The following is a 16,973-nucleotide window of genomic DNA, read 5'->3' on the forward strand; positions in this document are numbered from 1 at the left end:
TAAAGTTAGAATCTTTGCAGGAACAGCTATAGCATGTTTTGGGCTATTTCTTTTTAAAGGAGTGTTTATCCACGGTAACAAATAAAGAAGTTAACCAATATCTCCTACATGATAAACAAAAGCTTTGTTTGGCTGCCACATGAATATTAAAGTGCATTTATGTCTTGTTTGTCTTTCAACGATACATTACTGTATCCTACCATCATCATAAAATATTTTACTACAATTTTTGCAAAAGTAATAATTTAAATCAGTATTTTTAAGCCATACAAATATTTCAAAATGTAACAGGTGCAAATATGAAAACATTTAGAACCCACACAGGGCAACATGGTCAGCTAGTGGTTGCCACATCAGCTTTATGTGGATTTGCGGTTCAAACCCCAACTCTGAATACAGCTTCTCTGTGGTGTTTTCATGTTCTTTCCTTTCGTTTGTTCCTTGTGTATATTGGAGACACTACATTGTGCATAGGTGTGAATGCTTGCATGGCTGCATGTGCCTTAGACTTGGCTGGCAATCATGTTAGGCTCCATTTCAGCTATGGACCTTATGAGAACAAGTGCTTTAAAAAAAAGTGATGTAGAATGATATTAATAAAAAAATATATTGTTTTTTGAAATGTTATAATTGCCTCCCCCATCTTAAATTTTTTTGTGTATGTAACTTCAAAATGAATTTTTTTTTTCATGCTAATCATTTTGTATTGTTGTCTCTCTTCACCAGCACCCTCGTGTACACAGTGAGGTGTCGGGTGTGTCTTTGGTTGGTCTTCCTGCGCTCCAGGCTCTGCTCTACCACTGTCAGTATTTCCAGCATGTTGCTCTGTGTGCATCTGCCTGTTATAGAGGCAGGCACACTTTTCACCTCCAAAAACCTGTTGCTGGGAATGCCAGTCACCCTCAGGAGTGTGCTTCAGTTGGTAGGTTTCACTTCTCCGTTCATTCAGATACAGTATCCTATGTACTTTTTAAAGTGCATGCTTATGCCAGTCACTACCTGTGGTGACCCGGAAAACTGAAAGTCAATTCTATACTTCTGAGGAAAGTATGTGATAGGTCTGTAAAACAACTTAAGGAGCAGGTTAAGAAAGAGTGAGACCAATTTAAAGGAGATTCAGTTTATTACCAGACTGCAGAATGGGGAGAGCTCGAACAGCGTGATCGCTCACAGTCTGTTGTCCTTGCAGCTCTCTCTGAATGACCAGTGAGTGAGTCTTATATACAGGCAAAACTGACAGATGTCAGCAGGCCTTTGGACAGATACGTTTCAGTCATTTGCAGGGTAAAAAGTAATTGATCAGTGTCGTACAGTTGAGTGTTTATGCTGACATGTCAGCCATTCTCAGTTTGTATGAGAACGATGCTTTTACTAACAAAAACTGATATCATCTTACTGTATGGTTATTTGGGATAGGGTCCAGCTCCCTCCCACGTGGAAAAGCGAGATAAAAATGAGTGAATGTTTAAAATCTACTTTGGAAACCTTACTTTATATTATGTTTGACTATGTACCGCATTTTCCGAACTATAAGTCACACTTTATTTCAGAATTTGGCTGGGCCTGTGACCAATACTCAAGTGCGACTTGTATATGTATTTTTTTTTTGCTCGCTGACCACTGACAGCCTGTGATGTTTATTTTTTAGGCTATAGTTCTTTGAAACACTGTTAGCAAATGCTTATTTAGCGTGTTCTCCGTTTTACTATTGTTACTTTAACATATTTGTGTTCTTTGTTTCTGATAAAATAAAAATTGCCCTCACAAAAATACAACTGATACGCCAGTGCAACCTCATTGTGTATTCTTTGACTGGCGCGTCTTATAGTCCAAAAATACGCTACTGTTTATTGCGTGAAGATACTACCCTCCAAATTTGATTTATTATGTATATTTATCTGTGATAATTTTCATTTTGTACGTGTCCAGTTTCAGATAATTCTTTGCAGTTCTGGAGAAGTGCCGCAACAGCAGCACCAACGGCCAATTCAAGCAGACCTCCCAGCTCCCTGTCCACTTCGAGCACTGCGGTTAGCTTTTTTTTTCTTCTTTTTTTTAACATGAGCCCAAACCCACAAATTCATATCTTAGTTAAAATTCATTTCATTCATTGCAGGTAAGAGGTTCAGGATCTGACACCTCTGGAGTCGCATCCCCCATGAGCTTCACAGCAGATTCTCCTGCTACAAGGCTAACTGTACAAGGTACCATTAGGTCTCACCAGGCCATGTTTAATAAAAGTCAACAAAATTTCCCAAACACGTGGGAAAATGTATTATGTTCTAATCAAACTTTTTAGTCATATTTCTGAAAGGTACATGGCACAAACACAACACTCATCAAAAAAAACCCTAAAAGATCTATGATGAAACATTGTTGTGGAAGCATTGTGGCCTCAAATGTTTTGTTACAGATATAGACTTGGACCTTTAGACAATCTGAAAGAATTTATGAACCGTTCAATAGCAGTCAGTGAAAACCAAAAAAATTTAATTAAAAGCTTACTAGTATGGAAGCCCAAAAGAGTTATAATTAAATAACTCTATAAACATTTTGAAATGAATTTTTTTTTAAAAATAACAGGCAAATATCTTATCTTCCCCTTACATTTTAAAACAAAGTAATAGTATTAATCCATAGGATTATTTTTTAATAATTAAATATTACTATGTTTATTTTAACAATGTCATTTTTAAAAATTCTGGCTTTTTGTTTATTTGCCGAGATCTTACAAAATACACATCTTTCAAGGCGCTTTTTTAAAAATTCCATAATATATTTTTCAAACGTATTTTTTAAATATTTGATTATAATATAATAATGCCAATTAGATGTTACAAAATATCAGTAATGTATTTATATATAAATATATATATATATATATATATATATATATTTATATATATATACATACACATACATACATACACACACATACATACTTACAAATAATTAATGACGTCATTGTACTTTGGCTGGTTAACAAAATATTTATACTTTGTTAATGGCCGCTTCTTGTATCAGTCCTAATAAATCCTCTGTTAGTTGTAAAAACAAAAGGGTTTATTCATGCTTGAACCTATCCATAACACATGCTAAATAGTAATTTATATTAAATGTTTTTTTTTTTTTTACATTCCATATTAACACAGTAAAGCATGGATTGTTATATCTAAGGAAATATATGAGAATTAAAAGCTGCACATAACACAAAGAGATTAACTTTGGTAAATAAATATTAGTCAATCCAGTATAATTCTTTAGTGGATATCTGATATCTCCCATAGGGCAAAGCGACATTGAAAATGGCAACTCTATTGCCTCTCAAGACCTTCAACTAGGCAGTTCCTTGTCAACGCAGAATGTTGTCATGGTTACTCCTGACCTTCTTGTTGCCCACTGTGGCCTGCTGATGAATTTGCTGGCGATCTTGCCAGATTTTACCTTGACAGCCATCCAAGAGTATCAGCTCTTGCAAGCATTGGTGGGGTAAGACACAAAATATTAACTATCCTGCACTGCCACTCTGCTAAAGAATTAGAAAATTAAGCATTTTAATATGGACTTTTTCTCATAGCTTGGTGGCTATCGGGCCTGTTGAAAAATGCCTCAGTGAACTGAAAGCACCAAACATCCTACCTGGAGAGAAAGAAGACATCAAGAGTCAGGTGACAGAGGTTTTTAAGATCAATCGGTATAAAAAGTACATATGTGGACCTTAGAGTGTGGGTATTGAATAAATGTGCAAACTGCTTTCCATAAAACAGTGACCGTGAGTTCTCTGAGGACATCTGCATTTTGGTAATGGACTTGCACATTTAATTCTCTATTTTTCTTCTCATGTGCACTCAGCTCGGCACGCTACTCCACTTCGTGTCTGGCTTCTCCAAGCTCTTGCAATCGTGTGTCACATTGAGGCCGGAGCTGATAGGCCAGTTGAACTTTCTGAAACCGTTTTTGGGTACCTTGGTGGCAACACTCACCCTCGAGACAGACAGATTAGGTGTGGTCTTATAATCATACTAACGTGATTCATTATTTTTGTCTTTAAGAATGCATCTGTAAATCAGGCCTGTTTAGCCATTTGTCATGTTTTATTGAAGGACCGGGGGTCCAGATCCCACTTGTGACGAACTGGCTGCCTCACTTTTCAGTCTGCCCCAGGGTTGTGCTGTGCGATATGGAAAAATTACAATGTGGCCCATTTTATACAACAATTACTACAGCTCTTTTCCCACTCCCTTTATTTTTCAATTGATAAACTGATTTACCACAAATTTTAAATGTATCAATATCTTATTATCACTATATTTTTTTATAAATTGGGACTCACACCTTTTACACTTATTTTTTGTTGTCTGTTGTATGTGGATTATTTGTGTTGCTATTTCCTATAGTCTTACGTGCATTACTCACATACAGTTGGCAAGGGTAGCTAATTGGCTAACTATAGAATGGCATTTTGGAACATCTTGAGCCAGAACAATGCTACTACTATGGCATATGGCACTCGGACGCTTGGTCGCCGGACGTTTGGTCGCCGGACGTTTGACATGACAGAGAGTTTACTGTTGAAACCAGCTCTCAAAATTATATTCATGAGAGAGAGTTTAATATTTAAATATCTACTGTTGAAACCAGCTCTCAAAATTATATTCCCCCGGGCGACCAAACGTCCGGGCGACCAAACGTCCGGGCGACCAAACGTCCGGGCGACCAAACGTCCGGGCGACCAAACGTCCGGGCGACCAAACGTCCGGTCACGATGGCATATGGAGTACCATTAATGTAGCAAATCGGTGTAGATTGGCCCCCATCCGGTGGCCAAGACGTGCATTGTAGGGACAGGTCTTATGACAATAATGACAAAAGATGTCAATAAACAGTTTCATTTCGTTTTGGCGATATAAATCGTCATATTGTACAGCACGATCCCAGGGCAGCTGTGGCTACTTAAGTAGCCTATACTTAACTATTGTGGAGCGATTGAATGAGGCAATTTAAAGCATTTTGAATGTACTTAGAAATGTTATATGTAAATGAAATGCATTGTTATTATTAATCATGTTGATGTCCCATCTTCAAACACCAGATGCAGGTACACGGGACATTGTCCTCATGTGCTGGGCAGATGTGTTTACGCTCGTGGCTACTCTGGTGAAAAGGGACAATTTTACAGTGTACCCATCTGTTTCTGCTGCATTGGGGCAACGCTGGCGGAAATTTGCAGGTACACGTACATACTTCATATGCATCGGGTGAAAGAAGGCAAAATTTTGGGATCGTAGTGAACTTGGACGGCGACACGGTGGACGGGTGGTTAACTCATCCGCCTCACAGTTCTGAGATTGAATATTCAATCCCCGATGGGTTCGTGACCGTCAATGATGAGATATATTGTTGTTTTTGTCTGAGGTGGAAATTAATGGGGAACAAATTAAAGTATTAACATCTGTTTCCTTTTTGAAATATGTTTCTTTTGCTTTTGTGTTCCAGTTTTCCCATCATGTATCACTTTATTTTATTAGCTTGTGCCTATGTTTGGATTGGATAACTTTATTCATCCCGTATTTGGGAAATTTCATTGTGGCAGTAGCAAGAGGGTGATTAGACAGAACAACAAAGCAAAAGCACGAAGTACAAAGCAAATCAAAGTAAATGGGATCATTGAGAATCACCAAATCAAATCATTAAGACAGAAAAGCAGCAAAAACACAAAACGAGCAAGAGTAGATGGAGCTACCGCCGCTGGCTGCCACTTGAACGGCGCCATCTTGGTTGCGGTAGCTAAAATGGATACAGACTCAAAAAGACGTTGTAAAGTTGGACAAAAACTGGAAGCGCACACACAGGAAGTCTTCCACAAGATGGGGAACTTCTGCAGTTTGAAGTCATTTATTCATTCATTACCTTTTCCTTACGAGGGAGCTGGAGGAGGCGTGGTAGACCCTGACCTGGTTGCCAGCCAATTGCAGTCAATTAAGAAAAATCCACAATAATAAAAAAAAACATACCTCTATTTAGCATTTGAAATCGGCTTCTGTCAAAAGAAAATGCTAGGAGAAAAAAAAATTGGACGGATAATTTGTAGCTATTAACAATATTCCCGGTATTCTGTCTAGACAGATTCCTTTTACAGATCCCAGTACAGTATTTTCCCCCGTGGTTTTATCACAACTGTGGTTTTTGACTTTCTTAACTATGTGCGTCCTTAAACCACCTCAGCTCCTCAAGGCTCCCGCTGACAGGGCACAGCAGCAACTTTTAATGAATCCTGTAAAAGATGAACTCTGAGGCCTTTTTTGCGTCTTTGATTATAGCAATTTGTTTTAGCTGAAATTATCCATCAATGTACTACTATACCAGATAACGAATAACTATTGGATACACCTATTTTACTGCGGGATTTACCATTTGTCTGCGTTTTATTCATTCAGTGCTAATGTGTTTGTCTTGCCTTGTTCTCTTGTGTGCAGGAACAATTTCATTGTGCATGCTTGAGAGGTTTGTGAGCCCACATCTGCACAAAGGAGCTTTGCACTTCCTTTCCACTATCTTCACAGAAGAGTCAAAAAGACGAGAAAGAGGGTTGACGACTTTGCGCTCAGACAATGGTCCCACTTTAGCTGACGTGCTGAGTGATCCGTCAGCCAACCAGCTTTGTGATCTGTTGCTGCAGGTCAGGGCAAGAAGTACAGAATTGTGTTGTCTTGTTAAAAAAGTATGAGCGCAGACAGTGTTCCCTCACCATTTCGCGGTTTGACTTTTACGTCCTTGGTCCATCACAGACTTTCTCTATTAATAGGTAATTACAGTAATAGCCTGCAAAACGTTTACTGCTATGCCTCAGACAGTACCATTATTATGGTACCCGGACATTTCGTCGACGGACAGTTCGTCGACGGACACTTCGTCGCCGGATACTTCGTCGCCAGACAGTGCGTCGACCGGACATTTCGTCGACGGACAATTTCCGTTTTATTTATTGCCTTTTATTTTAATGTCAAAGTTCCTTTAAAAAATCTGAAGTAAAAAAATCTCTGTCATGATTATAATTTTGAGAGAGAGCGATTACCTGGTTGATAATAATTATTTATTCAACAAAATAATCGTTCGCGAGGTTGAGGTTAGGTTAACCCTAACCTTAACCACTATACCCTAATCCTAACCACTAACCTTAACAACTATCCCCCAACCCTAATTCTAACCACCAACCTTACGAATTTTCCGGCGACGAAATGTCCGGCGACGAAATGTCCGGCGACGAAACGCCGGCGACGAAATGTCCGGTCGACGAACTGTCTGGCGACGAAGTGTCCGGCGACGAAGTGTCCGTCGACGAAACGTCCGGTCACGGTTATTATATGTTAGGTGTAATGTACAGTGTACAGTACATCAATTACATTTGATAGGAGTGTATGGGAGATTTATACTTTGGCAGAGTAAATAGTAATGGTGTGGAAAGTTTTTAAAAAAAATTAAATGTTACCCATATGGAATACTATATATTTCCTACTTTGTGGAAATTCACTTAATACGGGTGCTTATGTAAAAGATTAACTGCGAAAATTGAGGGTATACTGTATATATAAATGTATTTTTTACTGTAGAGTTTTGAAAGGAAGACGCTTCAGGATCCACTTAAAAAATTGACGGCCAGAGCTCTGATGTCTCTGCTGGCTGGTAGCACTGCGGCGCAGAACTATGCTGCTTCAGGTAGAATGTGTTTTTGTAACACTGTAGTCATTATAAATGAACGTCATATAGCATGTATTTATTGGCTTTTTTTTAACTAATGGAATTTGAAATTCCTCTCTATTTTTATGTAATGTTTTACAGCTGGATTAATTGACAGCTGTGTGGAGCAGATGAAGCAGGCCCAATCTCAGCTCATGTTGGAGTCAGTCCGAAGTAGCAAGTCTTTTCAACGTAAAAATGTGAGAAAAAAATATTTGTGTGTCCATTGTAATAGTTAATGAATCTTGCTTCATAGGTGATGATGTTCTCACACAAACTAAGCTGAATTGATATGTTGACAAAACTTTTGAAGTTGGAGGAAAATTGGGGGTTTTCCACAATTAGCTTTTCCTAAATTCCAATAAATAAAATTAAAGTAAATAAAAGTAAAAATAAAATCAGCTTGTAAAAGAAAAAGATGTGGTGGGTGAATACGGAAAAAGCTAAAGTAAATACCCCACATTTTCAATGATTCGCCGCTATTATGGTTTATAATTCAGTGCGTATTTTTTCTGGATTCTTACATTCAAATGAACTCTCTTTTGTTGTAAACATTTTATAACAGATTGTGGAAGATGGGCCATTCATTGTAGGTGCATCTTATACTCCGGTGTGCCTTAGAGTGCAGAAGAAAAAGAAAAAAAAAAACTAGTTTTCTTGTGAAATTTGGTGGGTACGGACTCTTGTTCGTAAATTACATTATTGACATTACCTATGATGGGATTATGCCGGCTCCAAACCTTTAACCATTTACTTTGTCGCGGGAAATTATGCATACTTTGATTACATTAGTGAGGTATGATTGTCCATTTAGTAAGCAAATAAGGTGTGCGCCCGTGCAAGTAGTATTTAATTTGACTGTGTTTTTCCACATCATCAGGAAGAGGGCTACTTAAAGGAGGTTAAACGGATGGTGGAGATCCTGCGCAGTGCTGTCTACGACAACCGGGAATGCAAAGTGAGCCTCTGTGTCCTGCCTTTTAATTCCCCGCTGCTAATTGGTTTCAAAGTGTTCTTCTGAGGACCCAACGTTGTGCTTGTAAATGAGGCTCAACATACTCCTCAAAAAAGTCTTTGCTTCAACTCCTTTTAACACTCATGAAGCGTATTCATTACTCAAATAGGCTGGCTTCAGAAGCAGAAAAAAATGGTTCAAGTCTGGAACCAAAAAGTTTATTTGGAGTCGTGCCATGTACGAAAGATTTTTGTTGCTGAACTAATTTCAGAAAATATCTGTTTTTCACACTGTAATTATTTCTACTGAGTAATAGTCAATGTAGAAAGTTATTTTAATGTTAGCAACTCTTCTATTACATACAACCTTTGAAAATAATTCAAATTTTAATGTAATATTAAAAACGATCTCTATGCAAGTCATCGTTATTTATGTCGCAATGTGGTGATGTAAAACCGTGTGGCAGGGTGTTGCGAAAGGCTCTTAAATATTCAGCCTGTACTGCAAGGGTGTCAGACTCGGGTTGGTTCGTGGGCCGCTTTAACGTCAACTCGATTTCATGTGGGCCGGACCATTTTAGATATATTTAGATTTTTTTAAAAATAAATGGATTAAATGAACTGGATTAAAGGCCCTAAATATTCTGTTTTTATAGATCTAAAACAATGTTTATTTTAGCTTTTTTTATATATATTTTTAGATTTTACAAAATGTTTTTTGAAGTAAAAACACAGAAAAAAAAAAGATTAAAAAATTCCAATTATTGATTTAAAAGGGGGAAAATCAGGAAATTTAATATACATCTATACTCTTCATTTTAATTTGATCCTAAAATAGGAAGTCGGCACTCATGATTTACTTTCTCGGGCCGCACAAAATGATGCGGCGGGCCAGATTTGGCCCCCAGGCCGCCACTTTGACACCTGTGCTGTACTGTTTGAGTCAATGCAAAGTTCAACATACAAAAGAATTTTCACTTGGTCACATTAGATGGCGAGTCTGTGATAAATCTTCACTGATGCTCACACAGGCGTTAATGTCCCAAAAGGGTCATGTTGAGCAGCCTTCTTGATTTTTGCTCAAAATGAAATCTATGATGGGTATTTTTAGGGGAAAATACACCTGTAAGCCTTCACCTACTAGTGAAGATATATAGGATGTCGATTATTCTTGATTTTGAATTTTAATATGACGTCAGTGATACACCAGGAGCACAGTTTAGCACAGGTTACTTAGCATTGCTTACATTAACTTTATACAGTGAAGCAGGGCTCTATAAAATGCACTAGCACGTAACATAGCTGACACAAAGACAGAATTTTCTGAAAATATAAGTACTTTGGTCACAATAGAGGAGCATTAATGTCTTGCCAGAAAAGAATTTCTCTCTCGGAGTCAGATTTTTTTTTGAGTTGACACTGTCATCTGGTGGCTAGTGAAATACTCTCCAGTTGTAACCTTAGAAAACGTAGGACAGCAACGAATAATTGTCCTCGTGGTGTTTGATTGTGTAAATAATGGGAGGCACCATTTTGTGTCACCACATTCTGACAGAAAAATGGCAACTTCTCTTTAAACCAACCATAGGTATTAAAAAGGATTTGTGGGCTTTGGTGGGACAGCCGGACCATCATTGACCACAGCAGGCAGCTGGTCAATGATAAATCTGGAGTGGCAGTCTGAAGGTTATTCAATCCCAAATGCTCCCTAAATGTGCTCCCTGTGTCCACGTCTGCTTTAATATGCACTAAAAACATCATTTCGCTCAAGGGATTCTCAGCAGAGATGTGCACACCGGTCTTATTGTTTTAGCCAATGATAGTGTTCCTTGAGTGTCAAGAGAGGAATATAGAAAAAGCACACAAAGTATGCTGAAAATCCACTGCAGTGGTCGATAGAGGCAAAATTATGAAATGTTCATTCCAGAATTGGAGTATATTTTTTTCCTCCAGACCAAATTGTAAAATCAAGTTTATAAACTCACTGTAATTACCTTTTTCCACATGTTTATATAGTTAGCGTTGATTGAATGTCACACAACTCCATGCAAAACAGTTATGAGTTTAATCAAAAGAAGTCAATTATTATTTTTCCTTTTTTAAATTTACCGATTTAAATAACAAATTTATCCTCTTGGTCAGCGGTACCAGCTCTAGCTAAAATAGATATATTTTTAGATTTTACAAAATGTTTTTTGAAGTAAAAACACGGAAAAAAATGATTAAAAAAATTACAATTATTGATTTAAAAGGGGGAAAATCAGGAAATTTAATATACATCTACACTCTTCATTTTAATTTGATATTAAAACAGAAAGTCGGCACTCATAGATATACTCAAATAGATATACTATTTTCTACTCCTGACTCTTCCATTAGTCGCTACAGTTTTGCAACCGGGTTATTGCGACTATGCAAAATATGATATTTATAAATAAAACATTTTATCATTGATCTGTCAGCTGAGCTACTCAAGCCTTTCATAATTGTCACCTATTGTTTACTAATATGAGCAGAAAATCAGAAAAGAGAAGGCCTATTTCTCACTTTCACAAAATGCCGAAAACTCACTTTCAAATACTGTGCATTTGGACTTATCTGTAACCCAACTTCTTTGCCTGTTAATGAAGGCTTGTGTTTCTTATTTGTAGGTTTTGGCCAAAGATGCATCTATCACACTGGTGTTGTACGGCCTTTGGCCTTGGCTCCTAATGGATGATCCCATCATGGAGACAGTTCTGGAGTTCCTCTGTGTCTACACGGCTGACTTCCCCAAAGGTTTCTATCTCCATCTCACTTGTTTACTGTATGTTTTCTTTGCACTGCCTCATGTTTGCCCAATGCACCCATTGTCCACTGCACATCACTGAGTATTGTGTGTCCCAGAGCAACAAGCATCATCACTCCACAATGGCTACACTGTCATTAGGAACGGCCGTCTGGCTGTGTGTGATATATATATATTTTTTTCGCTTCTCTGTTCTGTCTCAGTAATTAGTATTCCAGTTTAATTGGGAGTCTAAATGCCGCAAGGCTTGTAAGAAGAAGGTGTTTTTGAGTTGAAGAAAAGGGGAGATTCATATGAAGCAAACTGGGAAATGTTACTTTAATAAATAGCTTGCGGTCTCTTTGATGTGAGCGCGCCAGGGCTGCACTTGGGCAATGGAAATTGCAAGTGTTATTTGCAAGACTCGTGAACCTATTTCCTGCCAGTATTTTGTGTCTCTCGTTCTATTTGATTGGCACCGTTTCCTCGGCGGGGATCAGTGCTACAGAACTCCCATGTAAGCGCAGAGACTTGAGGCTCCAGATAGCAGTGAAGTCAGCCAATAGTATTTCCCTAAAGGTGAACCGAACAGCAGGTCGTGTTGAGGCTGCCTGCAGTTAGGCTTAATGTTACACCATCCACCCTCCGGCTACCATTTTGTCTCCAGAGACAAAAGAGAATGTTTCAACTAAAGCCTTTCATCTAACGTATTGTTTGCAGTCGGTTTGTTTTAATCCGAGCATGCTTTGACACATATTGTTTTTAGGCACAGAAATGTCAACATTAAAAAGGGGGAAATTCATACCAAATGTGGGAAAATAAATCATCCATTTTGCATGCCGCCAAATTATTCATCTGACTGCGGGAAGTAGATCCATAATAAAGATCTTCCTTGACTGGTGTTGAGAGCCCGAGGCTAACATCAGCATACGTATGCTACTGAGCTAAAATTAATTAAAACCGAAACACCACCTGCTTGTCTAATAGGCAGCATCACTTGTCAAGTCTGTTACTTGTTTATAAAAGCTATTACTACTGAAAGAAAAAAATAGTTTACGTTGCTTTTCCAAATAGGAATAGGTGTTGGAATTGATGAAAGAGATATCCACAGGCGCTATGTTGTCAACAACACTAAGAACAAAATCAATTAACATGAATGACCTCGAGAATTGGCTCAAAACTCACAGGCGTTATGTTATTAATACGATGAATTCAAGATCTTCCTGCAAAGGTTGAGAAAATATTTTTTCTCTGGTGCAGTAATTCCCCTCGTTTGTTTTTAATTTATGGCATATTCAATGTGCAGCCGTGCAAAGATGTTTTGGTGTGGCATGTAGCCAGCCATGACGCGTTTGTTTTTATAATGTTTATAATGTGATGCTACTGGATAGCGATGAGATATATTGTACAGCAAAAAAAAAGTCTTTAAATTGGAAGTGCATGTTTAATCCAGTCACTTATGGTGTGGTGGTACATTTGTCTGACTTCGGCGCATTGAGCATGGGATTGTTTCTCATTCATTGGCGGTGCGATTGTGAGTTTGAATGGTTGTTTGTCCGTGTGTGACCTACGACTAATTTGCGACCAGTTCAGGGTGTAGGCCGCCTTTTGCAAAAGTCAGCTGTGATAAGCGACCTTGACTAGTAGAATTGCGTGACCGGACGTTTGGTCGATGGACACTTGGTCCTCGGACGTTTTGTTGAACGGACGTTTGGTCGCCGGATTCGCTCTCTCTCAAAATTATAATCATGAGAGAGAGAGAAAGTTTACTGTTGAAAGCGATCAACAAGGTAATCTCTCGCTCTCAAAATTATCATCATGAGAGAGAGAGAGAACTGTCCGTCGACCAAACGTCCGTTCGACCAAACGTCCGTTCCACGAAACGTCCGGGGACCAAGTGTCCGTCGACCAAACGTCCGGGTACCGTAGAATTGTTGTTGAAAATGGATATTTACTAAATTTCAATTGTTATCCAAAAATACAACACATACTATGTATTGTTGAATTATTAGGGTGTTTTTCCCCCCAACTACTCAAACTGTCCTCCAGAACTCTAATGATATTCTCTCAATAATTTCTGTCCCAGCATGCAGTTCCATGTGTAGCGGGGGGTCAAATGTCCTGCCGGGACCAAAAGCCCCAGCAAGTGGCTCACTAATGCACTCCATCATGAAGTTGGCTTCGGGCATCGCAGCTGATAACAGCCCCATCCATAAGCTTGCTTTATCCTTGCTGGCTAACTTGGTTATTTCTCGTGACTGCAGGGGCATCTTGCAGAAGGTAAGATATGTGGTGATCTAGTTGGGTTTATTCAGTGATCTAATCAACACCGATTTTCAGCACCTTCACTTTGCTTTGCAATGTCATGAAATTGGTAGTGTTTGGGTGTTACTCCTCTTTGCCATCTGTTAAATGGTCAATGGAATGGTTTGAGAAAACTAAATGGGGACGAGGCATAATAATTTATAAAACTTGCGCACATACTGTTGACATTGCGCTCAGATCTGCCATTTTGGCCATAGCATTATGCCCAAATAATAAGCTGAGATGACTGCAGGGCTTAATGCGCAGATCCATTTTTTGGGTTAACATGTAGTCTTTGGAGGCAGCCTGGTGGCCGTGTGGTTAACACATCGGCCTTAAATTCTGAAATGAAGTGTTCAATCCCAGGTTCTGACCTTCCTGTGTGGAGTTTGCATGTTCTCCCTGAGCTTGCACGGGGTTTGTCCGGGTACTCCGATTACCTCTTAGATTCCAAATAACATATGGCTGTTGTAGTAGTACTAGGGGGATGTGTTATACATCCAATAGATGAAGCTGCAGTAGTAGTAATAGTGGTTAGGGGTTGTGTTATACATTAACTAGATTGAGCTGTGCTAAAGGGGATTTCATACAATGATTATCCAATATCCATTCATATATAAGGCAGATCGGCTAATAAGGTGCACTTATAGTGTGGAAAATACAGTACTTTGCATGTAATTTTGGGCATACAATTTTTCTTCAAGTCTTTTGTACTTTATACTTACCGGTATTGATGTGAAATTGGTCTTAAATTGTATTCATTATGGTCTTTAAAAAAGTCCTTAATTTGGCTTGTTGAAACATGCAGAGGCCTTGTTCTCTCTCCCAGCAAGTTTGATGACCATGCAATTTGTTCTGCTCCCAGCACAACTTCCTGCAAGCCTTCATATCGGTGCCCATCCCCAAAGTGGGTGGCGCCAGAGGCACGGGCAGCCTGATGGGTCTGTGGCTCCGGCTCTTTGTCAACCTTTCGTTTTCTGACGACGGCCAAGAAAGTATCCTCAGAGTGGTCGGGGCACTGGATGTCCTAGTGGATCTGGCACCGTATCGGCGCCCTGCACTGCTCGCCCTTCACAACCTTTGCTTCTATTCCACCAACAAGCCACACATCATTGCCAATGGTATGAGAAGTGATGAAGGAGATTCTGGTTTACGCTAATTAGTCCATCAGTGGCAACCTCTTGTTGGCATCGGGCAGAAATTTAGAAATTCTGCATGTACCGTATTTTCACGACTATAAGGCGCACTTAAATGTCTTAAATTTTGTCCAAAATAGACAGGGCGCCTTATAATCCAGTGTGCTTTATATATGGAATTTTTTTTAAATGTGTCATTCATTGAGGGTGCGCCTTATAATGTGGTGCGCCTTATAGTCGTGAAAATACAGTAAATCAAACCACCCCTCAAAAAGTTTATAATTATTGATACTGTACTTTCTTATTGAAGAGAGCTTTGTGGCAGAAAATCAACCATACGTACTTGTCAGTCGTTGAATGAGCCTACATAACTGTTTACCTCTGCTTTTTTTTTTACCCTTCAGACAAAGCCCTGAAAGTCCTGTTCGGCTGTCTGGAAAGCAAAGAGATGGAGATATGCTGCATGGGAGCATCTGCACTTTGGGCTTTGCTCCATAATAACCAACGGGTATATACACACACACATTCACAAACACACAACGGTGCTCAAAGTGGATGAGTTTGGGCTTTATCTCCGAGCGTAAATAAAAGCAGTGGCTGCATCTTCTTCTCTCTGTAAGCAGAATAAATCTTTAGAAAGGCTTTTTTTAAAGCCCCTGACCAGCAACTTTTATCTTTGCATTATCAAGACACCATTATAAAAAGTCTGCTGGTCTTAGACTTAATACAGAATGCCCTAATCTTTCCTCTTTTTCCCCACAAGGCCAAGATTTCCCTCAAGTGTCCTTCGGTTCGATTGAGGATTGTGGAAGCCCACCGCATGTGTAACAAGGGTATGTGTTTGCTTTGATTTATACCATTGAACTTAACTGGAGAATATATATATATTTTTTAATATATATATTTTATGGTGCAGGTGCCGGAAAAAAACAGGAGCCGTTAAGCACCTACTTGATGGAGTGCCTTGAAAAACTCTCCCAGTTGATTAACACGTGATTGCCACTTTTTATATTGATACGTTTTATGAATCATGATTTGGAAATATTTTTTTATTAAAGTGCAAATGGGTAACTTTTTAAGACTGCTGTGCTACTTTTTAGATACAAAAATTTAATTAAGGGTTGCATTGAATTTTATTATTTTTTTAATCTGTTTTTTATTGATGTTTATTTATGAAAAGTGTGAACTAGGGTGAGGTTAGTGTTCTGAAAATGACAAATTTAACCAATAATGAAATAAATTTTAATTTTAACTCATTAATTTCCACATTCCGAATAGCCTTAAATTAGTCTCTTATTGGAGATGTGCAATTTGACAAATTTTTGCATATTTTAACAATTACTTTGAACTGTTCACACTGCTATTGGTTTTGATACAGTATGCCTAAAAAAAATATAATTATTTTGAAGATTACATTTAACTCTATTTTGACAGGATCCTTGTCACTAACAATTCTAACTAAAAAAATTGCTTCTTAAAATTCCTATTTATTTATTTTCCTATTTATTTCACACTTTTACCTGCACCTCATTTTTGGCAGAATAAGGAATCTTGGTTCAAATATGCCATAATACCAATATGGATGCATACGTCTTATTAACAAGTGTGGCCTAAATGCGGAAAAAATGAAGTGTACTGCTTGCTTTCTTGTCAAATTTCTAGCTGTGGCTTATAATACCCCAAAACTAGGACATCATTATTTTTAAAAGATCAAACACAATTTAGGGGTGCCATGGCTACTACACATTAGTCATGAAGTGGTGACCCATTAAAATCAAAGGGTCTGAGCCTTCACCCATTATCTTGGTATGTTGAATTTGTGCACCTCTACTTTTTGGGGCAAGAACCCATTGTTGTCTTTATTGGATGTGAATTGAATTGAATTGAATGCTTTTATTGTCATTATACAAGTGTGGTATAATGAGATTTTTGTGTTGATCTGTTCTAAATTCACACAAATTCATGGTCTTTTTTTTCAGCATGTTTCATTATGCCATAAGTTTGCAACTTCTTTCTACACTGACTTATCAATGCCTGTGCGTGTATGCTTTTGCATCTTCAATGAGTTAGCGCCA

The 16,973-nt window shown here is 38.3% G+C and overlaps 1 protein-coding gene across 1 annotated transcript in view; it reads left to right on the top strand.

Annotated features, from left to right (window-relative positions):
- The window catches only part of LOC144091923 (rotatin-like), a 39,650-nt gene extending 23,673 nt beyond the window's left edge, over window positions 1–15,977 (top strand). The window contains exons 29-45 of the mRNA XM_077624614.1: window positions 727–922; window positions 1,930–2,030; window positions 2,117–2,204; window positions 3,288–3,489; window positions 3,578–3,668; window positions 3,853–4,003; window positions 5,093–5,230; window positions 6,477–6,679; window positions 7,611–7,716; window positions 7,840–7,937; window positions 8,618–8,695; window positions 11,343–11,469; window positions 13,545–13,738; window positions 14,628–14,883; window positions 15,303–15,406; window positions 15,662–15,731; window positions 15,815–15,977. Of these exons, the coding sequence (XP_077480740.1) occupies window positions 727–922; window positions 1,930–2,030; window positions 2,117–2,204; window positions 3,288–3,489; window positions 3,578–3,668; window positions 3,853–4,003; window positions 5,093–5,230; window positions 6,477–6,679; window positions 7,611–7,716; window positions 7,840–7,937; window positions 8,618–8,695; window positions 11,343–11,469; window positions 13,545–13,738; window positions 14,628–14,883; window positions 15,303–15,406; window positions 15,662–15,731; window positions 15,815–15,894 (2,283 nt within the window). The 3' untranslated portion in view covers window positions 15,895–15,977. The remainder of the gene's footprint in view (window positions 1–726; window positions 923–1,929; window positions 2,031–2,116; window positions 2,205–3,287; window positions 3,490–3,577; window positions 3,669–3,852; window positions 4,004–5,092; window positions 5,231–6,476; window positions 6,680–7,610; window positions 7,717–7,839; window positions 7,938–8,617; window positions 8,696–11,342; window positions 11,470–13,544; window positions 13,739–14,627; window positions 14,884–15,302; window positions 15,407–15,661; window positions 15,732–15,814) is intronic.
- Window positions 15,978–16,973: the final 996 nt, after the last annotated feature.

Source organism: Stigmatopora argus, chromosome 17 (genome assembly GCF_051989625.1).
Source record: "Stigmatopora argus isolate UIUO_Sarg chromosome 17, RoL_Sarg_1.0, whole genome shotgun sequence".
Classification (NCBI taxonomy): Eukaryota; Metazoa; Chordata; class Actinopteri; order Syngnathiformes; family Syngnathidae; genus Stigmatopora; species Stigmatopora argus.